Consider the following 27,013-nt stretch of genomic DNA (forward strand, 5'->3'; position numbering starts at 1 on the left):
CTTGTGGTACATTTTGTTGTTGTTGTTCATTGTTAACCTAGAAGTATAATCAAACCATTTGGATCTGGTTTCTGTATATTCAGGCAACATGTTCTTTAAGTGTTCTGTTCCTCAAAAAGTTGAAAACAGAGCTACCTATGACCCAGCAATCACACTACTGGGTATTTACCCTAAAGATACAAATGTAGTGATCCAAAGGGGCATGTGCACAGGAATGTTTATAGCAGCAACGTACACAATAGCCAAATGATGGAAAGAACCTAGATGTCCTTCAACAGATGAATGGATAAAGATGTATACATATACAATGGAATACTATGCAGCCATGAAAAGAAATGAAATCTTGCCATTTGCAATGACAATGATGGAACTAGAGGGTATTATGCTGAGCAAAATAAGTCAATCAGAGAAAGACAATTATCATATGATCTCCCTGATATGAGGAAGTTGACAGGCAGGGCAGGGGATGTGGGGGGAGGGAGGGAAAAAATGAAACAAGATGGGATCAGGGAGGGAGACAAACCATAAGAGACTCTTAAATCTCACAAAACAAACTAAGGGTTGCTGGGGGGAGGGGGTTAAGGGGAAGGTGGTTGGGTCATGGACACTGGGGAGGGTATGTGCTATGGTGAGTGCTGTGAATTGTGTAAGTCTGATGATTCACAGACCTGTACCCCAGGGGCTAATAATACATTATATGTTAAAAATAAATAAATAAATAGCTAGATAGCTGGATAGATAGATAAAAAGTATCTGTATGTTACTCAAGGCTAAGAAATTCTGGTAGTGTGATTATATTAAATTCCTCATACAGAGAGCCTGTCATTTGTGACAATACAGATGATGAACCTGGAGGGCATTACGCTAAGTGAAATAAGCCAGAGAAAGAAAAACACCATATGGTATCACTTATATATGGAACCTTTAAAGAAAAATCTTTTTTTTTTTTTTTAAGTTGAACTCAGAAGCAGAGTAGAAAAGCAGTTGCCAAGGGGTGGGGGTTGGGAGGCATAGGGAGAGGTTGGTAAAAGCCCTAAGAGGATTTAACGTACAACAGAATAACTGTACTCTGTCGCACTGTATTGGATGACGGAAATTTGCAAAGAGAGTGAAACTAAAATGTACTCACTAGAAAATTCAAAACAAAAAACAGGAAACATGTGAGGTGAAGGATGCATTAATTAACTCGATGTCAGGAACACTTTCACAAAGTATGCATATTTCAAATCATGTCTATTTTGAATATCTAACAGTTTTGTCAATTATACCTCTAGAAAGCTGAGGACAAGGGAAAAAAAGAGCTTGCAATGAAATGTTCAGATAAAGCAAGTTTTTCCCCTCACACCTTTTTCCTCTTCTCCCAGCACTCTGGACAAGGCCCCTATTCTTAGCCGCTGGCATAGCTGCCTTTCCCAAACAGGGTGCTAAGTGACCTAATGCACACCCGCTTCCTGGGGGAGCTTTCGTTCTCCCAGCGCTAGGATGCGGCAGGCAGTAGCTTCCATTTTCTTGACCACCTCAGTGGTGCTGGCCCCAAAGCTTTCCCCGGGGTTCTCCCTGCTGTATGCTGGAATTCTAAGACCTGCATTTGGCCATAGGGCACAACACTTTTCTCTCATATTCTGCCTCCTTCTGTGGTACTGAGTCATATGTTTGTTACCTGCTAGACTACGGTTTCCTCACTTGCTTCTGAGGAGCCATCTTGAAGCAATGGCGGCCTTGGGGGGGGGCAAGCACCTCAACTCCCACGGGGCACCCCTGTTGCCTGAGCTGGCAGCCTGAGGTACTCAAGTTCAGCTGTGCTCTGTGCAGCTTTCCAGATGTTTCCAAAAACACTGCCTTTTGCTCCAAAGTCTTAAGGTGATTTTAAAGTGAAACCAATTCCCTATTTTACCAACCAATCTTATTCGCCCACAATCATCCCACACTTCTTTCCTGCGAAAACCAAATCCATCAATTACTTGGAATCACTCCTCCCTTCCAATTTCTGGTTGAGATCACTAGCCCCTGCCCTAGACTGAAGACGCTCCATTGTGGCGCCTGAAAGCAGACCCTTCACAGACCAGACCTGCCTAAGCATGTCTACCGGTGGTAGGATGTTCTTGCCTCAAGCTGGGACCCCTAAGGACAGAGGCAAAGTGCTACAAGTGTGGAAGAAGGACCATCCAAGTCTGGCTGGGTGGGCAGGGAAGGCTAGATGTTTTCCAGTTGGGTAGAAGTTTACTTGGCATTCAGCAGTGCATCTTCTCCAAACTCAAGACAATTATATTCTGAATCCACTGCAAATGAAAATAGTTGTTTAATGGTCCCTGATTTCTAACAGTCTATAATCCTTCCCTTTGAGATGAGCAAACATGTAGTTTTAAAACAGATTTTTTTTTTTAAGCTTGAGATGTTGGTGGAAAGCAATGGCGATCGATCATGTGCTATTTCCTGCTGCTGCTTCTCCTGCTCGGATCAGTGGAAGTAAACTGAGCTGATGGTGGAAATGATGACATTCTGAAGCCCATCAATCAGCAACTCAGAGTGATTTCACCCAAGGAAAGTGATGGAGGTCATCCATCCCCAAATCTAAACAGATTCCAAGGATCCAATCAAGTCTGAGAAACTCATATATATTCATTCCTAGAGCAGAAACACTCAACTTTGTCATAAGGGAAGGAAACTAAAAGGGAGCACCCACTGACTGAGTTCTAGGAACCCTATATACTGAGAGATACCAAAGAATTATCTCAAAGACATGTTAATTCCTAAGTTGAAGCCCTCATATGTAAAAGCTGATTCTGTAGTTCATGGACTTTACAATGTGCTATGACACATGCCCTTGTTGATAACCTAATAAAATCAAGAACCAAAATACCTCTCAGTTAGGTACATTTTTCTTAAACCCAGTGACATTAATGTCATAACAACAATAGCCCAATGAAGAGATACGTCCATCCTTAGAAAAGACAAGGTTACCGTAGGGGCATCTGGGTGGCTCAGTTGGTTAAGAGTCTGATTCTTGACTTCAACTCAGGTCATGATCTCAGGGACATCAGAATGAGCCCATCAGACTCCTTCTGGGCATGGAGCCTGCTTAAGATTTTCTCTCTCTGCCTCTCCCTCTGCTCTTCCCCCCATACACTCACTCTCAAGCTCGCTCTCTAAAAGAAAAAAAAAAAAAGAAAAGGTTACTATCAACAGGGGTCAAGCCACAGATGGCAGAGCCACAATAAAAATCAGAGACCCACACTAACAAGGTTTCTATGACAATGATACAAATAAAAACAATGACATGACATTGTTTGTCCTGTGGCACATCTCAGGCTATACCAAAGATGAAATGCCAAGTGAGAGGTTAAAGAATCAAGGGTGCTCCTTGACCTACGTCAGGTGTCTGGAAGTCAAACCTGGGCCCTGATTAGGAAAACGGAAACTACAAGACCTGTCCCTCCTTGAGACACTGCAAGAATGGACGGATGGCTTTAGAATTGGAGCATCTGCACTGGAACAGAGGATTGGCTGAGTTTAGATCTTGGTACCACTACTGCATAGTTTTAATCAAGTTATCTCAGTCCTGAGTTTACGTAGCCAGTCAAAGTGAATCCCTTTGACCTCCTCAGCTAATAAAAGACAGAGAGAATTCCCCTTCCTGGAGTACTCTTGGTTTCTTGAAGCAAAGACACCCTTCCAGAGTGCCTGCTACCCCTTTCCATGGGTGACAGAAGCAGCCAGACCTTTATAGGGAAGCTTGGGGCCTCCTAACTGAAGCATGGATCTGAGATGATGTGGGATTCTTCCTGATGCCCCTGGGACAGATGCCATGGCCTGTGACATCGGGAATGTGGATGACGGCCGTCACCCTGCTTGCACGAAGGGCTGGCTGAAGGAAAGGCAGTCATCAGGGGAAATGGAAGAATTATTTTTAAAACTAAAGCTATAAAAACCCAACCATAGGACAGACCCAACAGTGCATGCACAGCCCAGAATAAACTTTTCCTTTATTACTGTATTTTAAATCATCAGTGACCATGGCTAATTATGGCTTAATGAATTCTTGGGCTTCCGGGAGCAAGGTCTCAATTTAGAGAAAGGAGTACTCGTAGCAAACATTTATCTGGGCCAAGAGATTTTTTCACAACTTGTTAAATTGGAGTGTCCAACTCTTGATTGAAAATGCGGATTTTGTCCTGGGATGAGATGTAAAAATAAACTTAGTGACTGTCCTCACGCAGCTCCTTGCAAAAGAGCAGTCCGGGGCAGCAGCCGGCCTCACCCAAAATATATCGTCACCCTGTATCTTGGGAGGAGGGTGAAGGGAAATCGGACAAAGCGTTCAGAAGTCGCCAGGAGGGCGAGACATACTCTTACCACAACTGGGAATATATCAACGCCCTCGTGGTTTTCTTTGTCTTTCACTTAATTTAGTATTCTAAATTATGTTTAAAATGTTAAACAAAAAAATTATGTTAAAATTATGTTAAAATGTTAAAAATGTTTCCTTTATTTATGAGACACAGAGAGGACGAGAGAGAGAGAGAAAGAGGAAATGGTCATTTAGTTATTACTGTCTTTTGTACTTGAAACATTCAGCTACCTGACTGCCCACCAGAGTAACAAACCAGAACCAGGGAAAAAGAATAAACTGGGGGTTCCTGATAACTTGCTATGCCAGGAACTCTCGATAGATGTACTTTCCAACACATCTTCTAACACACCCGTGAGTGTAGGCACACGAACCACTCTCTGGAAAAGCCAGCCTCCTACAGAGATGCGGGAACTTTTTTCCCCTCCTTCCAGAACTATCAGAGCAGTGTTGTTTTCCAAATTCCCCATCATGAACCATTAGTGGGTTGTGGAAACACTCGGGTTGTCAGTGGTGAATTTTTTTTTAAAAGATTTTATTTATTTCTTTGATGGAGAGAGAGAGAGATCACAAGTAGGCAGAGAGGCAAGCAGAGAGGGAGAGGGAAACAGGCTCCCCACTGAGCAGAGAGCCTGATGCGGGGCTCGATCCCAGGACTCTGGGATCATGACCTGAGCCGAAGGCAGAGGCTTTAACCCACTGAGCCACCCCGATGCCCCAAATTGTGAATTTTTTTAATAAAACAATCAGCTGGAACACACGGGATTGGGGGCTATCACGCATCGTAAATAAGCATCCAGCTGTGAAGCCCTCCTACTAGTTACGCGTGTGAGGTAGAGGTTCCCATGGGATGCCTGGGTCGCTACAGAAAATGCAAAAGGATTACAACTGAAAAGTCTAAGTGCCACTCAGCTGGTGCACCCAAGCACAATAATTATATATGGCTGCATATCAGGTTGCTTTATGACAGAAGAGCCAAGCACCCGTGTCCTTCTGGGAAAAAAAAAAAAAAAAATCCCACTGAATCCTTCCCCAACCCCATGCCCACCCTGGTCTTTTAGAGTAATTGTCTCAGAATTTCTGAGGGTTAGGAGGAGGGTGTTCAAAAGCTAAACCATCTACTTCCAAGTCGTGGGGTGGCGATGGCGAGGAGCTGGGGTACAGCGGACCATGATTTAAAGTTCCACACGCTGCATAACAGGAGGTAAGGAGACTCACGAACCATCTCCGAGACTTCTAAATACTGAAGCGTGACATATGCAAATAAATAACAGTCACAGGGCGCTAAAACCCTAACCTTTGCATAATATTTACGTATGATCTTTTACTTAAGCTTTGAGGGCTGTTTATGGGGCTTTGGCCTCAATAGGAAAAAAAACAAGGATGCATTTTTTCCTTCCTCTTTCTGTGTAATCGCTGTATCACAAAGGGTTTGCTGTGCTGGGACCAGAGGATACTTGTGAGATATTCCATTACCTACTTGTGCAGGACCAGGAACAAGAGAGCTCTAGAATGTTCTCTGGGGCTGTGAAATGGCTGACTTTGCCACAGAATTCTACTGACATGCCTTCCAGTCTCTCTGGGGAACTCTGTCTGATACCCAAAGGGAGGTTTGAAGTATTAGAAAGCTTATACTCTTCCTACAACCAGAAGTCACAGATACCAGAGAAATGAAAGTGAATTAAAGCGAGGTGAAGGTCTGTAGAGTGGGAAGTCACATCATTCATCAGTACTCCAGTGGCCTCCCCGAGGAGGGCAGCAGGGGGGACTGGCAGTGACGGTCAATCTACAGAGAACAGGGGAGCCTGGGGAAGAGGGGGACAGTGCGTCACGCAAATGGGCACAGGCATAGGGGCCAAGTAGACAAATGAGGAGAGGTGGAACACGGCCAAAGCCCAGTGCACATAGCTGGAAAGAGCTGTATCAGGAACCATGTGTCGATTCCAAGAACAAGACAAGTGGAGGTAGCCAGAGAGGGTTAGAGCTGAGAGGACATGATGCCCCATGCAGGACTCCAGGCACACAGCAGCCGGGTTCAAACTCCTGATGCACCAGCTTCGGGGATGGCCCCCCGGTGGCTTGGTCTACCCTTTGGAGAAGAGACTTGGGATAGAGATCCACGCAGGCCCTGGAGATGACCCAAGGCCCCTGGGGCAGGGAATTCCAGAATCCCAGGTTACCAGGGTGAGGCCTGAGCGGGTAGAGTAAGAACTCCACATGCAAACACCGCCTTGGGCCTGCTGACTCTCTTCCCATGGACGGACGTGTGGCTAGAGGTAAGCCAGAGCAGGGTCCCCGAAAACACAAGTCCAAAGCAAGGCCCTCCTATTCGGGTTTAAGTTAGCCCTGTGCTGGGCGAGGGCAGTGGTCCTTGAAAGAGAAAGGGGCACAAGCAGAAGAAAAATGAAGATCTGCATCAATTTAAAACTTGAGTGGCTGAGGTCTACCATTCTACCTCTAGACATCTGGATGACCTGAACCTCATGGTGCCTCAGTTCCCCCTTCTACAAAATGAAGTGAGTAGAAGTCAAATTAGGTAGTCTGTGCTAACGTGGAATTCAGGCCTAAGCTCCCACGCATGGCTCCACACATTGGGGCGGGAGGAGAGGGCCTGTGGCTCACAGCCTGACAGAGGCAAGGGGCACAGTATGGAACCAGAGGGCCAACAGAACCACCGACACCGGAAACTGCTGGGCTGAGCGGTGTGGGTCACCTGCACAGGATTCCTCTGGAATGGGACAAGGGTAGGACTGTCCAGAGGACCTGCAGCTTTGAGGGGTGAGGGATGGGCATGGGAAAGCCAGCATGATCGTCCAGCAGCCACACACACACACACACACACACACACACACATACACGCCTCACCCAGACCTTGTAAGTGAAAATGTATTTCCTGATTGAGCGCAGGAAGACAGGCCCCCTGGGAAGCTGTCTCTCTCTCATCTCACACATCTCCTGATGGCACGCAATTAGTGGCTCGCCTCAGCAGTGCAAGTGTGAAGGTGCTTTCGCACGGCTTGGCTCTGCTCCGAGAGGCTCCGGGTAAGGCTGCAGAAATGTTAAGAGCATTTCTTCATTTTCTCTCCCGTCCTCATCCCCTTCCAGCTTCCTGAGCTCAGATAAAAGGGTCTTTAAACCAACAATACACTCTACTAGGTGGCCATTGCTAAGTCCAGCATTAACCAAAAGATTCAGGATTGACTCTGAATTGGAGCGCTCATTTTTATCCAGAGAGATGGAAAAGTCCCTCTTGGGGTGTAACACAGAAGTGGGAAAATGAAAAAATCATCTTCCTTTAATGTGGTCAACAAGGAAACAGCCACTCACTTTCCCCACCATGTCAGGTCCCATGACATCATGGCGCCCGCGATCCCCCAGCCCACTCCAGAGATGTGGGATCCGGTTCACGCCTGGCTCTTCTGTGTCTATCCAGCTACCTCCAAAGGATGATAATCCAAGAAACACGGGCAGGAACACAAACACAGGTGTGTGTTCATTAGGCCCAGCCTTGTACTTAGTTCAAACACTGTGTCACCAACGCAATGTTGTGTGAGCAAAGGGACCAAAAGTCTCCCTTGCCACATGCCCAAACCACCACCTCTTCGGAACAGGTGGACGGCAGGAGACTGCCAAGGTTACAACAGAAGTCACTGTGGTTACTGCCGTGTCCTCAGAGCAAGGCGAGGCCCTTGAGGAGGGGAAGACGCCAAAGGGATGCAGACCCACTTTCCTTGTCTCAACAAGAACAGCCCTGCATTCATTTCTTGACCTCTCAGGCTAAAACACATTAAAAGTTACTTAGAAATTATAACCCCAGGAGTCCCCTGATAAGATTATCTGTGGGTAGACTACAGGTCAGTCAACTGTAAGCCACAAAAGAAGGGTTGTCTGCCCGCAAGGTTGAGTTTTGAAGGCAGAGAACACATACAGGGCCGCCAAGAGACAGAGCAGGCCTGGGGCATGTTGTTTCTTCAGTGCTGGTTCCAATAGGCTAAATGCTGGGAAGAATTTCCACACAGTCCATGAAGAAGAAAAGAGGAAACTCATCATTGACTCCCAGGGAAGAACATGAGATAGGCTGACCCCATGTTCAAATATACCATATGTTCCCGTAACTCCTGTTCCAGAATAACTGATATTATTGAAATCGCCATGGCCATTATTTAAAAGGTAAAAGTAATTGGCAAAACACAGATTGTGTTACACAGAATCAGATGTACCTTATGTCAGTGTTCCTCACATGATAGCTCTTTATCAGCTTCTGACAGAAATAAGGACTCTGAGGAAATACACTGATATGAAAATATGTCCACTGCGTTCTGTTAAATGGGAAAAGCTCTTAACGAAAGAGGATGTGTATATGTATAAATACGCATGTATAAAATATTACAAAATATAAATATCTCTGGGTGAAAAGATTGCAATTTTTTCTTTTTGAACTGTAGTTTCTCATTTTTTTCTGTGATGAGGAATATATTACATGTGTAAGTTGTTTTCTTTTTGAGATAGAGAGAGAGCGAGCGAGCACACAAGTGGTGGGGGGGGCGGGGGGCACAGAGGGAGAAGCAGAGTCCCCATTGAGCAGGGAGTCCTCCATTGAGCAGCATTTGATCCCAGAACCCGGAGAGCATGACCCAAGCCTCAAGGCAGACATTCAACTGAAAAAGCCGCCCAAGCACCTGGGTTGTCTTTATTTTATTTTATTTTATTTTTTAAAGATTTTATTTATTTATTTGACAGACAGAGATCACAAGTAGGCAGAGAGGCAGGCAGGGAGAGAGAGGAGGAAGCAGGCTCCCTGCCGAGCAGAGAGCCTGATGCCGGGATCGATCCCTGGACTCTGAGATCAAGACCTGCGCTGAAGGCAGAGGCTTTAACCCAGTGAGCCACCCAGGCGCCCCACCAGGCTGTCTTTTTAAGTTTAAAAAATATAGGGGTGTCTGGGTAGCTCAGTCTTTTAAGCATCTACCTTTGGCCCAGGTAGTGATCTCAGGGTCCTGGGATCCAGCCCCAGGTATGGCTCCCTTCTCAGCGGGGAATCAGCTTCTCCCACTCCCTCCCTCCCTGCCCGTGTACGCTCGCGCTCTCTCTCTCTCTCTCTGTCTCTCTCAAATAAATAAATAAATAAAATCTTTTTTAAAAAATACAATACAGCACGGTCAGCCGGGAGAGGGGAGGAGAGGCCCTTCCTAGGAGAAGCGGGCAGCAGAGCACTTCTAATCACAAGCACCCGCTCCCCAAAGCTGAGCCCATACTGCACCTCTGCTGCCCCCGTGTGGCTGTGAGAAGACCTGGCACCTGGAGCCCTTCAACAAGGACAAACCCGGATCAAACTCCAGGATTATCTTGGATACATTCTTCTTTCTCTTTCACCAGTTCATAATGTGGATTTGTCCCACTCGTGAACATGGAGCATTGTAAGTGCTAGGATGGGCATTCAGGACGCTAACAAGTGGACACAGACTCTGGTAGGGGTTCAGGACCCAGAGATCTACTACGGCAGGAGTGAAGTTGGAGGTAAGAAGGGGCAAAGCCTAGGGAGACTACTTGACCACAGGGAACCATGAAAACAGAACCCTAAAGCGGTAACGGAAACCGTCCCCCTTTGCCGCAGGGGATCAAGGCAAGAGCACCTGGAGCCAGGGGGTGTTTATTTACTTCTGCCATCGTCTGTGGAGCACCTGAGGCAACTGCCCTCGACCTGCTGTTTGAGCACAGACGTTCCCAGAAACGCAGAGGGAAGTCCAGTGGGTTACAATGTCCGATGTTCCCACTGATGGTAGTTTAAGCTTAGAAGTAGAAAATCCTGCTGCCTAAGCATCGCACCACGAAGACGGCAACCAAATTTAGTGTTATCAAATGACAGGCAAATAGATTTAACCTGATCCCTTAATGATTGCAAAATCATTATTAGGCATTAATGCTAAGCCTTGAGATGATTAAGTAATATTCTTCTTACCTAAAAGGCTATTTTTCTCGGCTTACATTGTCAGATCTGTAACAACTAAGGGCAACAGGATCCCCTAACGAATATTTTAATTTTTAAAGTGTAGTAGGCACTGCGTACACATACACACATTCTAGATTAAACTCCCCAACTCTTAACCCTATACCTTAACCCCTTTTTGTTAATCCTATACCTCAACCCCTTTCTCTTGCATATGACCCAGGATACCACTCAATACACTTCTCTTACATTTAGGCTCCAGAGACAAGTTGCCTGCATTCAAATGCAGCTCTATTATTTTCTGTGTGACTTTGGGCATATCACCTAACCATCTGAGTCTCAGTGATCTGCTCTATATAATGGGGATATTAATAGGACCACCTCATAGGGTTGCTGGAAGGTTAAGGAGCTGACATCTGTGATGTGCTAAAAACAACATCTGACAAGAAAGGGCTAGAAGAGCCTGTTAACTCACTCTGTCTCCAGATATTTTTTTAAATGGGTTTGAAATATCATTAATTTTTATAAACTGTAACTTAAAAAAAAAACAAACCTGGTGTCCTCTTTTCCTTTCACGAATAAACACCATCTGTTACTATGATTGGGTGACAATGAAGAGGCCAGTCCCTCCCGTCCACCTCTAAAGCTGAATGTCTTTTTCATGAGAAACAAACTTACCATCCTTATTCTCCTCCAAGCTTCCTGCCATGTATTTTAGGAAAAGTAAAGAGTGTGTGTGTGTGCGTGTGTGTGCGTGCAAGTGTGCGTGTGTGGAATATGGCCATCCCGAATGCCTTCACACCTTCCTCCTACTGCACCTTCCTCCTGGATCTGCCCTTCCCCCACTTTCCATTAGGCAGTTTCAACAGCTCTTCACTCCAGCGACACTCACCTATTGGTGTTCTCCAGAACCTCTACCTTCTTCCGAAGCTCCAAGTTCTCAGTTGAACAAGACTCCACCCTACAGAGGAGCAAGAGAGAAGACATTTAGTTGTATCAGTTGAGCAAATGCAGGTGGGGTTTGGAGAAGGAGGACTGGGCTTCAGCTACTCTAGGAAAGTGAGGGAGAGAGCCCAGCCAACCTCAGTTGGGAAGAAAGGTAAGAAGACAAAAGAAAAAAAGAGAGAGAGAGAGAGATGAGTAACACGTGCCTCGGAACAAGAAAATGAATAAGGATGGTACAAACTGTAAAGTCCTAGGGTGTTCCAACCTCGATTTCTTTTATTTCATCCCTATTGCTCTCAATGTCCATCACTCATCTCCCTCATCTACAGGAGCCTGGATGCTGCTGGCTGTAGTCTTGGCCAGAAGGACTGATAGGGATAGACAAGGGAGGAGGAGAAAAACGCAACGCCTCAAGATAAGGAATCCAGCTGCAGGAACATGCCTCCCAGAGGCATTAAAGACCATCTTGACCCTGAAGCCTACAGAAAATAATGAAACAGCATGGGACTACTTCATGCTCAATTACCAACACCTAACCTAGGAATGTAGAGAGTAGGAATGTCAAGTAGGAATGTCAAGAACCAGCCAGGATCTGCTCTTCTCCCCAGACACACAGGAAGATTCACTTCCGGGTCGGGGGCCTCATTTCTGGGTCAGGGGCCTCATTTCCGGGTCAGAGGCCTCATTTCCGGGTCAGAGGCCTCATTTCCATCTTAGACGGTATTTGTTGGTCAAGTGGAGAACTATATTTCTAAGGCTAATACAAAATTGCATCTCATTCATGTTTTTCGACAGCCCTCCTGATCTTCTGGACTACTCGGAAGAACAAAGGGTGCCTTCGAGTGTTTTTGTGGGTAGTAGCTAGCTTGAAGCATGAATTACAGTGGACGGAAAGTAAAGAACGCCGGCGCCACTCGCTGCGCGGCCCATGTGCCTTCTCTAGGGCGTGAGGGATGAATTAGCACTGCTCCTTTCGGCGGAAACAGTGCCTCTCCTCTGAGGAGAGTTCCAGGAACGGGAATGAGTGTTAATATTTGCACTTGTTTGCAAGGAAGCCTTCGAGGGCTTACTCTGTTTAGAAGTGCTGTGGTACCAACGCCTGCTAAGATTGAGTGCATTTTTTAACTTAAGGCCGTCCTTGTAAAGCCTCCCCCTCTCAAATCCACTAGGTGGCAGGCAAGACCTAGGGGATGGACCAACCGGCTTTGCTGGTGGCCAGAATGAACTTGATCCACTTTCCCTGAAAACAGAAGCTTGGCACACTCCCATTTTCCTAGGCAGATCACCCAGTAACACACCCAGTTTCGGCAGGAGGCTTACTTTTTCTCCAAGCTGTCCATGTATTCTTTCTTCTTTCTCCTACTTTCCTGGGCAGAAATCTGACACAGAAGGGGAGAAGAAAGGATTAACTTCCTGCCAGCTCCAGAAGTCAGTTGTGTGTAAATGGAAGAGAGGAGTCTGTTCGCACAGAAATCCCCAGAGTCCTGCTCATTTCTGTGGCCGTTCTTCATTGAGATAACCCGCTGGCTCATCTGTGAGTCATCTCTTCTGACCTCCCTGGTTTCAACCAGCCTGTGTGGTCACTAGTTCCCACCAAAGTGGGCCCCTCATGGGAAGCCTGGCAGGCTTGAGTCAGAACAGAACATGTGGGTCACACACCATCTATGTCATCTTCAATAAATGACTTCAACTCCATGGGCCTCAGTTGGCTCAACTAGAACAAGTACACCAAGACAGTTGGGCTTGGTCAGACATAACCCCCTTCCTGGTTCTGCACAGGGACCAAGAGTGGTAACTGAACTCTCTTTTTCTTTCTTTCTCTGTCTCTTGCCTTCTGGCCTGTCTGTACCCTAGCCATGCCCCCTGAACTCACCAGTCCTGATTTGCCCTGTAGGGACCTAGGGCTAGGAGACTACTAAATCCAGGCATAGGACAGCAGATTACAGGATTTTTTTTTTTTAAATCAAAAACCTAGTAAAAAAATTAAACACCCATAATGCATTTATATTATTTATAAATTATATACATGCCCACGAGAAGGAAATATTGTGTATACCATAAAACAGAAACTTAAAAGGCTGATGTAAAAAATATTAATGGGAGTTCTAATGTTTTCCTCTTAGCCCGGAATGGATCCCCATGGGCACCAAGGAATAGGCACACCCAATTTGGGATCCACTGACACAGAGGATGGGTAGAGGGACTAGAGGAACACAGAGGTCAGTGGGGACTGTGTTCCTGCTCCCCACTGAGGGGAAGGGCAAGACTGAGCCTTGTCCCCCTTGTCTTCCCTCCATGAGATGGGCCAGTGTTGGCCACTGGGAAGAGGGGGAATGGGGGTACCCAGGCTTAATTCTTGTCATGGTCTCTGATCATAAAAGCTCCTCGATTTAAAGGGCTCACCTTGTTCTTGATTTTCCTCCGAATCTTCTTCAAAGCCTTCTCCTCTGATTTTGTTAGAGGCAATTTGGTGGGGATGGGATAGCCCTCGGCGATCAGGGTCCTCTTCTCCTCTTCTGTCAGGACCAGTGGACCTGACCCTTGCAGTTTCTGTGCAGATTAAGAGGCAGAAAAAGGGTCAAAGCAGAACAAGTGGGCAACACTCAAGAAACATGCAGAATTCAGGGGCGCATGGGTGGCTCAGTGGGTTAAGCCTCTGCCTTCGGCTCAGGTCATGATCCCAGGATCCTGGGATCGAGCCCTGCATCGGGCTCTCTGCTCAGCAGGGAGCCTGCTTCCTCCTCTCTCTCTGCCTGCCTCTCTGCCTACTTGTGATCTCTCTCTCATGTCAAATAAATCAATAAAATCTTAAAAAAAAAAAAAAGAAACTTGCAAAATTCTGAGAGGAAAGGTTGCTCATATGCTTCAGGTGAGAGATGAGTAGTCTGAAGTGGAAGCAAAGATGGAGAACACAACCAAGGATTATCACTCAAGGGAAAGGGTGAAGAAACCTCCACCCATCAATTCCCAGAAGGTACCCCAGTGGGTAAAACATCAAAAGAAACATTACAGGATTCATTTCCCACATCTCGAGATTCATGGCCTTGGAGTGACGGGGGATTCACTTGGAGCTCTTGGTGAATGAGTGTCCTTGTTCTCCTGAAAACACAATTTTTCAAGATGCTCTCCACATATCAGGGGTCACTTCTTGTCCCCCACTAAAAGCTTAGGGGCCAGGGCTCCCAGAAATATACCTGCAGGCACATCTCATGGAAGTCTCTGGCTTCGGACAGTCCCAGATTGTCCATCAGCAGTGAAGACCCGGACAATAGCTCATCTCATTTAGCCCATCATAGAATGATGAAGCTGAGCGCCAACAACGTCTGAGCCCCACATTCAAGGTCATGGAACACTCCAAAGAAAAGGCATCTCTCAAATCATAGCTTGTGATCAAGACTGAGACTGAATTAATACACACGGAAGGCTGAGGGAAGTAAACATTATGCTGTAATACAACTCAATGTGCATTCAGAATCTGGGGATAGAGACACATGAGTGTGTGTGATAAGGAAAGGCTTAAGGGTAGGAGGGGAGACTGACATTGGGTTACAAGAAGGGGATGATTTACATAGAGAGAGGAGGGCATTCCAAGCAAAAGGCAGTATTCTGAAAAGCACTTGAAGATGCTGTCCTGTCTAGAATGGATAGGAAGTTGTTGAAACAGCAAAAGGTCAAGGTGCCCAGTATATAGTAGAAGTACTGGGGTTTGATACCAAGAGCTAATTAAGAAGCGCAAACAAGACACTGTAGGGACACCAGGAGGACTTCCTAACACAGCCACAGATCTAGAAATCTGTGGGGCACACTGACTTTACACTGTCAAAATTATATTAACTGAGAGATGATTTTATCATTCTTCAGATTTCATAGAAATCAATGAATTCTTCAGAATAGTAAAATGTTAATTCTCTGTCTCTATTTTTATCTGGAACAAGGTGTCCTTATACACATTAGGGATGAATGATGACTCCTGCTTTCCAACACGAGTCTCTGGGTTGGGAGCCGTACCACAGGCAAGAAAGTTAAACTATACTTTTGAGCTTTCAGCAACAAAACATTTCATCTCGGACAAAGTTTTAGGTTCATCAAAGACTGCTTATTTGAAAAACAAGTTATTTCCTATCATAGGCCACAGGATTACCAAAAGTGATGGTAAGTATTTGGGATGTGATTTTGAGGAGGAAGGCAACACAACAGTGTGACCCCTTCTGCTCTGGCTGCGTCCAATGAAACAAACAAGCGGTAACGCGCATGTGCACCGGGAAAGGGAGAGGATGGTGTTAGCACGAGATCAACAGGCAGGTCTTAAAAAGTGTTCTTCAAGGTGGCTATCACCCTGCTTTAGCAACTAAACCTAAGAGTTCCTTACAAGAACAAAAGTCAAGTGGCCTTGAAGGACACCCACTCCCAGCGAAGCTCCAAGGGACCAAAGGGTAAGGGCTGCCGGTGAAATACTCACGTGAGGGGCCGTGAGGAGAGGGGAGCTGGACAGGGCCGAGGGGGCCCGCGCCACGGCTCTGGCAGGGCTGTGGGTCTGCGGCAGGCCGAAGGGGTGCAGGCGAGGATTGGGGCTCAGGCTGCCCTCCGAGTCGCTGCTGTGGCTGCTGGGAGGGGTGGGGGGTAAGTGCAGGTGCTCCACGGAGGCTGAGGGAAAGAAAGCAGGTTTCATCCATCAGACAGCAACGAAGCAGGACCCGGAGGCGGTCAAACAGCTGCACGTCCACACAGCCGAACGCGGGTCAGCTGAACAAAGGGATGGAGATTCTGCGTGTGCGGACAGGGAAGGATCTCCGGTGTATTTTGTTAGGGGGGAGAGGGTAACATCGAGGTGCAGAATGGTATATAAAGGAGCCCTCCTTTTGTATGAAAGAGGAGAGCAGGGGAATACAGACTCCCATTTGTTCGTCTCTGCATAAAGAAACATGGGAAATACAGAAGAAATCAATAAAATTATGACCTCTTGGGGGATGGGGGAAATTAGGGTAAACCGTGGCAGGGCGCATAACTTCTCACTGTATTTGCTTCTTATCATTTATATCCTTTGACTTGTGAACCACGTTAATGGATCAGGTGCTTAAAAAAAAAAAAAAATTAGCAAAACCTGGAGCCCGAGAGCATTCCCAAAGGCTGCTTTGAGAAAAGCTCATTTGTTTCTGAAGGAATGTGCATGGCAGGGCCCCCAGGCAAGACGCCTGACATTCTTCCTTCAGAATATCCTAAATCCATCTGCAGCTAGGTAGGTAGGCACTGGAAAAGGGGCGCGTGTGTGTCTGTGTGTCTGTCTGTGTGTGTGTCTGTGTGTGCACGCGCGTGCGCGCTGGGGGAGCCTTGCTGCTCCACAGTCCCCTCGCCTCCCCTCAGGGAGTCACAGACAGGCTGTCCGCTGGAACGTGGGTGTCATCGGTCACACATCTCCAGGGCAGCGGGGATGGGCTCCAGAAGACACAATCCACTCTGAGTTCAAACTTACAGACAAAGAGCTATCCTTTTTCTGGTCTCCTTTCTATTCCTGCTAATCCAAAGTGCCTAGAGAGGCAGCCACTGTTTCTGAGCCAAGGGGCATAACCCTGGGTAAGCTTTTCACCCCACACTGCTTCGGGGCCCCCAAGACAACGGAGCCCTTTAGTACCAAAGGTGCAGCTCGGCCGGAGGAGAGCTTGGGGTCACGGAAAGGCTTCAGCCTCCTCTTCTCTCCTGAAACCAGAGACCACCTGAGGTGGGAAGGGCCTTCTGAGACACAACTGACCCACCAGCTCCCACCCAGAGCCAGTCATGGGCCTCCCGGCCATCCCTCCTGCCGCCCTCCCTGCTATTCACAGCACACAGCTCTTTCTCTGCGCCTTCCTCTCTTCGTTTTTTTCTAACATAGTACCTTCACTAGATCCTTCCCTTTTTCTCTGACAAAGTCTTGCCAAAGAGCCCCCTGGGCTTTGTACAGTCTGCAGGCACTTCGAAAGCTAAGGAATATTCTAAAATAATCCTTGCCATCTCTAATGCCAACATCGCTCCCAACGGTTCCAGGGGCCTTAAATATGCTTCCCCACCCTGCCAATTTGAATACCCTTTTTCTCCAATAAACTCCTAAAAATTTTAATATGCCTCAGTTTATCTTTTAACAATGGTGAGAAAAACCACCACCACCAGCAGCAGCAGCACAACAACAAAACCCAAGAGCAAGACCTATCAGGGGCTCCCGCTGTCTGCCACACCGTGCTGTTACATTCAGAACTAGCCAACTGCACCTAGAGCTTACTTGCCCCTCTCCCTTAGCATAGTCCAAATTATTTTAATATTTTTTTCTTTTCCAAGCAGAAGGTGCTCTACAAAAAAACAGAACTGGCACATCAGGAAAAGTGAGAGAAACTCAAATTTCCTTGTTCCTGCTTATTAAGAGCTTCTGACCCGGCTCTAGGTGCTTCGGTATCAGATTTCTAAATATCACTTGAAATACCAGTCTCAGATTACTTGAAAGGTCTGGGGACAGCAGGCTACTTTGCCTAGAAGCTCCACTGCTTCTAAGATATTGAATTTCCTCCTCTCTGTTTATCTAGGATAATGAGGAAGGACTGCCGGCCACTTACTTTACTCTCGAAATGTTTCTTCTCTAGTGATCCCTGAGTCTGAAGCCTGAACCATCACTGTTACAGTTAGTTAGGACACTTTCTGAAGCATATGGCAACATAAACTAAAAGAGCAAGATGTATTGGATAGTCTTTAAGAAAAAGAAAGGAATTACTTTAGAACAGTAAGTAAGCGGAAAGCACTAATGGAGAACACTCCGTGGAAAGATATATTGTTTCTAAATGGGTTCTAGTCGATATTGTTAATTTCAAAAATGTAATCGTTTCTTACTGATAACAAAGGCAAATACCAGCCCTGATTAAACTGTCACAAATAAAATCCCGAGTTCCTAGCAGAATGAAGGGCGTTATGCTTTCAGGAGAACTGCTCACTTGTAACACCCACACATTGTCTATGACAAACGCAAACATGACTTTCTTGTTTGTCGACCACAGTAACGAACTGTCCTAACCTCGTCCAGAAGACATCAATAAAAAGATGACGGTAGGTCTGGAGGCACAAAATGTAAAGCACAGGGCCCACGCAGGGGTATCTCCATTTTTAAAAAGGCCAAAAAAGCCTCCTTAGACTTTATGACACTTGTTGGCAGGGGGTGGGGTGGTCAGTGTTCAGGATTCCCCAGTATGGGCTTCATCTGAGAACAAGAGGGAGAAGTCAGAAAGAAATTGATGCAAAGAAAGAAAAAGTGAAAAGTATGACAGCTTAGAATAGGACATTGGGATGCATGAACTAATTTGTAACTAGGAAAGAGGCTCCTTGCAACTACTGTACTCCAAAGTCAGCATTTAAGCACAGTGAATGATCAAATCACGGATTCACTTGACAAAGGGTTTAAACTGAGTTGCTTTAAATAGGTCAGGGGCCTTTGTGGCTATTTGTCTATTGGCCTCTACTGCGCACGCCCTCAGAACAGAGAACGGGGCTTGATTCATACATTCACACCCAGAAAGGCAACACTTGCCTTGTTCACCAGCACCCAAGTCATAGCTGACCATAAAAGTTTGGGGAAAAAACACCTCTGCTAGGAGTAAAAGTAAAATATAAGACTTAGCATAAAAGCCTTAAACATATACAAATATTTAGATAAAAGATTTAAGCATGTGACACAGAGGGGAAATTAAAATTTAGCTTTCAACATTTGTATTTAGAACCAAGGGTTTTGAGAGCAGAGCTATTTCAGAGAGCAGGCGATGCCTGTGCTACATGTGAACGCCAGCACTCTCTCCCACACCCCCTTTCTCCGCACCCCGACATCCAGGACCCCAAGGAAGCCAGGAAGAGCAGACGGACCTTCTTTCGGAGAGAAGTTGAGGAACTGATCCACTTCATGGGGCTCCAGCTTGATCTTAGGTATAATGGTCTGGCACGAGGAATCAACCTAGAGGAGGAATTTCAAACAGTTTTTAAAAACCAGGAACAAACCTAGAGGGACACCAGGGGAGTGGCTTGTCATCCAACCATGGGTCTCCCTCTCTGGGCAGCCCCACTTGTCCGGGCTGAGCGCACGCAGGCTCTTTCTCTGACAGGCAGGCGGCTTCCTTCTTAGACTTTCTCTCACCGCCTAACCTGGCTCTTCAGCAGGCCGAGCCCTCGGGATTCCGAAGTTAAAAAACCAGGCCTCCTCTTTCTTTTGTTTTTATCATAATATAAATACCATAAAATAGTCTGGCAACTTTGAAAAGGGCCACAGGCCTCCAATAGTTGGTCTTACAGCGGGAGCTGCCTGAACCCAGCAGTCTGTGATCCCCTCCAGGCTTCCTCGGGACTGAGAGTGTCGAACCATGAACACTCGCTACAGAAAGAAGAAAAGGTCTCTGGCCTATGCGTGGAACGAGGCCAAGACCCTGGCCTTGCTTAATTACACACTAAAAAATCAACCGAACTGACATCTCATGGTTAGAAAAGACGGAGAGATGCTCTCGAAACCCAGTGCAATGAACAGACCCAGGCCGCCCATGAGAAAGGAATTCTAGAGCGCCGCTGTAGTGGGGCTCTGTCCACAGTCTCCCACTCTTCCCAGAGGGGTTGTAGAGAGCGCTAAGAACAAGTGTGCATGAAAGCTTTCTACTGCTTCTGTGTGACCTCTTCCTAAAAAGGCATAGGTAGATAGGACGCCTTGCTCAGAGAAGATCTGACTTGACATCAGTGGAGCCACTGTTTATAAACCTTCGGCTTTGAACTTTAGGAAACTCAGGACTGGCTTTCAACATCTGGAAGAAGATGTGCATGTATGATTCTGGCCCACCACTGGACACTGGAAATGCCTGGAGAGAAGGTGGGGTAGGCATGTAGGCATGGAATCGAACAAGAAAGAAATGCCCAATTTAGTATGTTTTCCACGTGTAATACAATAAAAGCTGGCAGGTGGGAGATCCCCAAGTTCGGTCAATAACAACTCCACATTGCACAAGGAGAGGAAAACATAACACAGGAAACAGCACTTCCCTCAGCGCCAGCATACAAGCCAAGGATTGCATCATCATTTAGTCCCTCTCTTTCCACTGGCCTAAAAATCAATCCCATGAGGAGTTTGGTTTTTTGTTTTTTCTGTTTTTTTAAACCATGGATATCGGCCTATTTATCTTAATTTTGTAACAGCAGTCATCGGAAAAATGAAAGCAGACTTGCTACCAGTTTTCTGAACAATGCCTTTAAAGGAAGTGGCATAATCAATGCTGATCCCAAATCAACACAGCCTTGATAGATACATACACACATATGCAATTACCTACCCTGAAACATCTAGAAACTCTAGCTCACAAAATGGTTAAATGTCTTATTGGAGAATGAGGATCCATGTCTTTTGATCCAATGTGTGTGTAGGAAGAAAAGTGAGCATACCCCAGTATTCATTGCCAGCGGGGGTTCCTCCTTCTCAAAAGGGGTGGAGATGGCTGTGATGGTCAGAGTGACGGAGGGAACAAGTCCTGGGGGCGGCTCCTCTGTAATCGGCTCTGTCTTGATGGTGGTTGATGGAAAGTCTGTGGACAGGTACCATTTCTCACTTTCCACTTCATCTGTGGGGAAAAGACAAGCACATGTATGAATCTGGTCGGGGGTATCAGACATAAGTAAAACAAGTGACCACTGACCCTGCTCCTCAGAAAAGAGCTCCAACCATAGGTTACTGAGAGCAGAATAAGAGGAAATAAAGTGAGGATGTGAGAGAGGAGATAAATGGACAACGAAATGAATGGCGAAGTAAGAATCTATACGTGCATTCATTTGAGTGTAAGTACGCCTAAAGGAAACTCAAGGATCCACGTCAAAGAAACCTGCCTTCCTGGTCAGGGTAGGAAGGAGGCTGGGTGGATGGGAAACAGGACAGGAGGAAGAATCTCCATGTGTGATGTTGCATACTTTTTGGTTTTCAAATTGAGTGACTGTGTTATCTATTTAAAAGTAAATAAGCACATTTTTAAAAGATTTATTTATTTGTTTATTCGAGAGAGAGCGTGGTGAGGGGAGGGGCAGAGGGAGGAGAGAGACTCTCAAGCAGAGACCTTTATATATTATTAATGAAGAACTGAAAGGAAGCATATCAAAATGGCAAAAATATCTCTAAAGAATAATCCAGAACATGAATGACTTTTTTTCCCCCTTTAGATTTTATATGATTTCTAGATTTCCTGTACCAGGATATACTGTTCCTGGATAATCATATATGGATATGGCCTGCTTTCTCTGCCTGCTCTATTTTATGACGCCTTATGATGGTAATTATTAGATAGAGGCCCCAGTGGCTCAAGGGGGGCCCACTCAGAATCCTTTGACTCAACAAGAGTCAATGAGTATCTTCGCGTTTGTTATAAATTGCATAATTGGCTTCAGGTCTATACTCACCTCTCTATCCATGACCACTGCCATGCAGTTTTGCAGTGCCTTCCCACTGTGGACTAATCCCCACCTTGGTCTGGCCACATGACTTGCTTTGGCCAAAGGGATGTTGGCTTCCTAACATAAGTAAGTCTTAAAATGCACTTGCACAACTGGACTTACATACTTGTGCCTTTGACATCCTAATTAAAGTATGTGCCAGGACAATCTACTGACCCCAGGAGAAGGAGGACAGACACGTAAAACAGCGTTTGGCCCACAAAGGAGCCTGATCAAGATCAGCTAATTCCCAGCCAATTCAACATTCACTCAATTCAACATGTGAGCGAATCTGGTTGAACCTAGGAAAATCACTCGACTATCTTCTAGCTAAAGCAGCTGACCTCCAGCCAAGGCACAGATATACGAGCTATAATAACAAATGACTGTTGGCTGAAGCTAGAGGCTTGGGGTGGTTTGTTACACGGTGACCTAGCTGGCTTATACAATCTAGCTGAATGTGTATACAAGAAATTAAATCCATTACCTCAGAACCCATTGCAACAAAAGAGCTGCACTTACTTGCCATAATTCTTTTAAACTATCATTTGTGAACCATACCAATAAATTTGTAGAGTGACTGATTAGATCTACCTACCAGTCCCATCATAAAATAAATGACTGCATATAGAACAAAGTCAGCCAGTGTGAAGTTTGGTGAGAACAGCGTTTCATTGGCAGTTGACATTAGAGAGAAGTTCATCCTAATCTACAGAGTGTTGGCTTGTTCTCTGTTTCTCCCTAAAAATAAATATCAAATCAGAGAAAACAAAATGACAAATGTAACCTATGAGGCAGGGTGTGAACAAAGGCCAGAGTGAAAGGAAGTGAGCAGAACACATATTACAATTTTCCACATGATCTTATTCTTGTAGTTTGACTTTATGGGCAAAAAGATCAGTAGAGCCACCATGGCTTAGAACTGGAATTATCCTTAGATGTTCGAGTTATTGGCTAAACTATAAAAACAAGAGTCAATACACTCTACACTCCCTAATTTCTAAAACCTGAAGCTCAGATATTGAGTGGAAAAAAAAAAATTTTTTCCCCCTTAAATTGTGTTTACATTGCTTTAAAGTTTCACTTTGGAAGGAAAACATTACCCAATAACTAAGGTCAGTAGCGCATACTGCGGGAAAGAAGAACAACCCCCATATCATCCGATTTTATTTATAAACAGCATCCTGTCAAACATCAAGCTCAACTGGCAAGTTTCCTCAGCATCACAACTTAGTTATCAGCAAGAAAATAAAAACAAGCCACTGTCTCCTGGTGGTGAGCAAGTCCTTCCTGTCCAAGGACAAAATGGAGCCCCTGTGAGAAATGGCGCTAGACTTTGAGACTACTCCCACAGCAGGGTGCCCAGAGGGGCTAGAAAAGACATGGGAGGGAAACCAATGTGGAGGCAACACCCTTTTGCCCATTCTCAATCATTTCCTTATGTACTGTATAAACAAACATATTGAATAGGCCCTCATTCCTCAGGAAGAAGGGGAAGAAAAAAGATCAAACTCTAAATCAGGAGTGGGCAGTATCTTTACAAATATGTTACCTATTTTATGTTTATATACATATACACACATGTGTATATACTCTGTGTGTGTGTGTGTGTGTATTCTTAAAAGCAAAATCCAATGGGGCCAATACCCCTTATAGGATATATACGTCTAGATATCCACTGTCTATTTATAGAACAGGGCTAACGTGAAAAGGAAATTCTGTCAAGCCTGCCTCATCTAAATCCCTCAGCGTTTGATAACCATGTTTGCTCTTTGACATTTTCAAAGGAGTTGGGAAATCTTGACGGATTTTTGATGCAAAAAGCTCTTAAGGCTGGGTTCTGGAGGCTGGGAGAAGGGCAAGCATTGAGTTGAATGTGTCGGAATCCTATTAAACAGGAGCCCACCACATGTTGGAATGAAAGTTAGAGGGCTGTCTGTCCATGGTCCTCTCCCTGAGAGCCTTGACCCTGAAACAACCTTCAGTCATGAGTGATTGGATGAAGTAGTGAAAACATTAAAAACAGCAAACACTCCTCTGTGAGTGTTTACTATGTGTGTAAGTATTGGTCTAAGAGCTTTACATATTTTAATGTAATCCTAAGAGCAGCCAGGTAAGGCAGGCGCGTCTAATTACACATACTTGCTAGACAAGGAACTGAAGAGATTGTGACTCACCCCAAGTCACCCAGTTGGTATGGGGCAGACCTGGGATTCTCATCCTCTCCTCTTTGCCCCTCTAGTATATTGCTAATCAGTGATTTTAATCTCCAGCAAAATTGAGTGTAGTCAATTACTGTGTTTAGAGCCCATAATTAGCCACTACAAAAAATGCAATATTGGTTCTTGCTATCTTCTCACCTTGGTTTGTATAGAATTCGAATCCCAGTGTTCCTGAGGTAGATTCCCAGGCTAAGACGAATGTTTTCAGTGTTCACTAGGTGCCAGGCACTGTTCTCAGTGTTTTCGTGTTATCAGATGGACCTCTGTAATCAGCACGATTTCTCTCGAGCACTTCCCTAACTCCGTGTCCTTTCTGTGCCTGCGGATGGAGAACCCCTTTCCCTTACTGCCGTCATTCCTACGGCAGCCAGCTGGCGCTGTATATATTTAATTATGCAGTCACCTGCTTAAAGGTAATAATATTTATTTGGTGGTTACTAACTGCCAGGCCCTGTTGTAAATATTTAATACATGTTAATTCATGTAAGCCCCACCACAGCAGTATGAGGCATGTACTAGAATCATTATTTTCATTTTACAGATCAGGAAAGTGACATGAGAGTTGAGTAACGTGCCTAAGCTCACCCCATTAGTAAGTGGCAGGGTCTAAGTTCAAATTTAGACAGTTTGACTCTAGAAATTAGCAGGCGTTCTGCATTGAGCAGCTCTGGTCCTCCTCTCAGATACCATGCTTAGAGTATGATATAAATAAATACCTGTGGAAGGCATGGTTGACTTCAAAATATTTAAGACACAAAACAACCTCTCCTGTACACTTTTTTTCCCTAAGCAAAGTCATGACTCTCATGTGTGAATATCCAAAGTCATCTCAATTGCTAGATGAATGTCCACATTGTTTTCTGTTGCTATTCTAGCATTGCAGGGATTAGGCAAAGAAGTCACTCATTCATTCATTCTTTCCTTTTCTTTTTAAAAGGGAAGCCTCATTATTCTTCCTGCCTATTAGGAAAAGAAAGCATCACCAAGATACAAGATCACCATCACTAAGAAGGGTGGTAAATAGCAAAAGAGCTTCGGTCATAAGCCCAGGGGCTGGACTCCGAGAGGACAAAGGCTCCTCTGCTTGTCCAACCCTACCTGAGTCTCAGGCTGCCCATGTGAGAGGACCTAGTTCCCCTCTGTGGGGAGATGAGCAACACAACTTCCTTTCTAACCCCTGAATCCACACACACTACGATGGCTCTGACTGACTGATGCTCTCGTCGGTAGCTCGAACAAAATTTAATGAAGATACAGCTTGTTTGGTGCAACATCAAGATGTCTTCAACATTGCATGCTGCAAACTCGTCACTTATGACTCATCTCTCCCCTTTATCCTGCATACAAGATCGTGTGCTAATCGGGCCATGGGTTTCAGCCCAGTTAGTCCAAACCCCATTACTTCTCTGCCATCCATCTTACATCCCTCCCCTTTCCTCCTCCCGGACCCGTGTCCAGGCACACCTTCCGTGCTGTGGCCTCATCCACCATGTGACATCATTTTCTTCTACTCTTCCCCAAAACACCATCCTGCTTTCCTAAAAATCTGTTTTCCCCCAAACCCCAAGTCTCAGCTTCCACCAGGCTTCACAATTACCAGCAGCACTGCTCCTCTTTAGCTCACACACTGGAGTTTTCATTCCCACCTGTGCAAACCGCTCCATAAATTCAGGGTCTCCACACTAAGCCTCCTTACTCAGCCGTCCCTTGCCCTGGCTAGTGTGAAAAGCCCAACTGGCTTAATTGGAAGGAAGATAATTATTATGTCCCTAGTCCCACCCTCTCTAGAACCTGGAACAGCCACAGTTACAGTTCCTTATTCCACTCCAAATAAAGCCCCCTCGGCTTGTGCGTGGTAGAAATATTGTATTCGATCACTTCAGTACATGTATTTTTTTTTTTTTTTTTGCTGAGTCTGTTGGTATTTTATGTGCATTCTAATTTTGTTCTTATGTCATCTGGGAGGATAGTGGCCATGTCTAGTTCTCTCTAAACAGACTTCCTCCAGCACTACTAAGCTTTTTCTTTAGGAAGAAGACTGAAATTGAAGAACAAAGCAAATGAGTACCTAGCATCCCGACTTAATTACAAAGGAAGATGACTAAAATAGAATAACTCATGAAGACGCCTTCCACATGGTAAGGCACAAGACTTGGTCATTCAAATATAAGCTTTTTTTTTTTTTCCCTTTCAATCAGAGTATAAAAATATCCATAGACATTTTACTTGGATGTTTAACCTTCTCTCTCTCTCTTCTTCTCTTTCTGTTTTTGTAGAACACAAAACCCTGCCTGGCATGTGGTTAACAGCCTTAATCACGGGGAGAAATGAATGAGCTCAATGCAGGATGTCTTTCTCGTGGTTTTGAAGGCCAAGACCACATTCTAAGGGCTGGCAGTTGCGGTTGGCAAGCCCACATAGAGGTTCTTTAGCTCTAGCGTTTCAGAGAAGTCTATCGTCAAATTTGGTCCTGAGGATAGATGATTCCTATGTAATCTTAGATCAGTGTTTCTCAACCTCTTGGCGGGCGGCGGGTGTGTGTGTGTGTGTGTGTGTGTGTGTGTGTGTGTCACAGACTCTTTTGAGGATCTAAAAAAAAGGTATAAATGCTCTCAGAAGAAAAACTGACAAAAGTAGATAGAGCCCCAAATGTTGTATACAATTTTAGGGATCTACAGTCCATCTGGGTCCATGATAAGTTAACAAGAAGAATAGCACTCACTATATATGCCCCATGTAACTGGCCTGGGGTTCAAGGAGGGAGGGATGGGGGAGAAGAGAATAAGCATGGAGAAAACGAGGAAGGACAAAGAAGAAGAAAGAAGTGGGAGACAGAAGAAGAAAGGGTAAAGGGGAGAAAGAGGGAGAAAAATCCCAATAAACCAGGACAGGGTACTCAAATTGTGTATCACTTTCTTTTGGGTTTAGAGGCAACTATAGAAGAATTCCAGTTCATCTAAGGAAAACTGAAGAAGGAGCTCTGAATCACTGGCTTTCCCAGGTATAATGAAATAACGGCCTCACTATCCGTCGCTAGAAACAAGGACTCCTAGTTCTGCTTATGCTGTTTTCCCAATGCAAAAGAAAAGGAGT

At 45.3% G+C, this 27,013-nt stretch overlaps 1 protein-coding gene across 2 annotated transcripts in view; it reads right to left on the reverse strand.

Moving 5' to 3' along the window:
- Positions 1-27,013, reverse strand: part of CREB3L2 (cAMP responsive element binding protein 3 like 2) — a 106,260-nt gene that overhangs the window by 11,069 nt on the left and 68,178 nt on the right. For both annotated transcript variants that reach the window (XM_044246663.1, XM_044246662.1), the window contains exons 3-8: positions 20,664-20,839; positions 19,113-19,200; positions 15,700-15,884; positions 13,644-13,790; positions 12,561-12,619; positions 11,188-11,256 (exon numbers count right to left, since the gene is read on the reverse strand). In XM_044246663.1, the coding sequence (XP_044102598.1) occupies positions 11,188-11,256; positions 12,561-12,619; positions 13,644-13,790; positions 15,700-15,884; positions 19,113-19,200; positions 20,664-20,839 (724 nt within the window). The remainder of the gene's footprint in view (positions 1-11,187; positions 11,257-12,560; positions 12,620-13,643; positions 13,791-15,699; positions 15,885-19,112; positions 19,201-20,663; positions 20,840-27,013) is intronic.

Source organism: Neovison vison, chromosome 4 (assembly GCF_020171115.1).
Source record: "Neovison vison isolate M4711 chromosome 4, ASM_NN_V1, whole genome shotgun sequence".
Classification (NCBI taxonomy): domain Eukaryota; kingdom Metazoa; phylum Chordata; class Mammalia; order Carnivora; family Mustelidae; genus Neogale; species Neogale vison.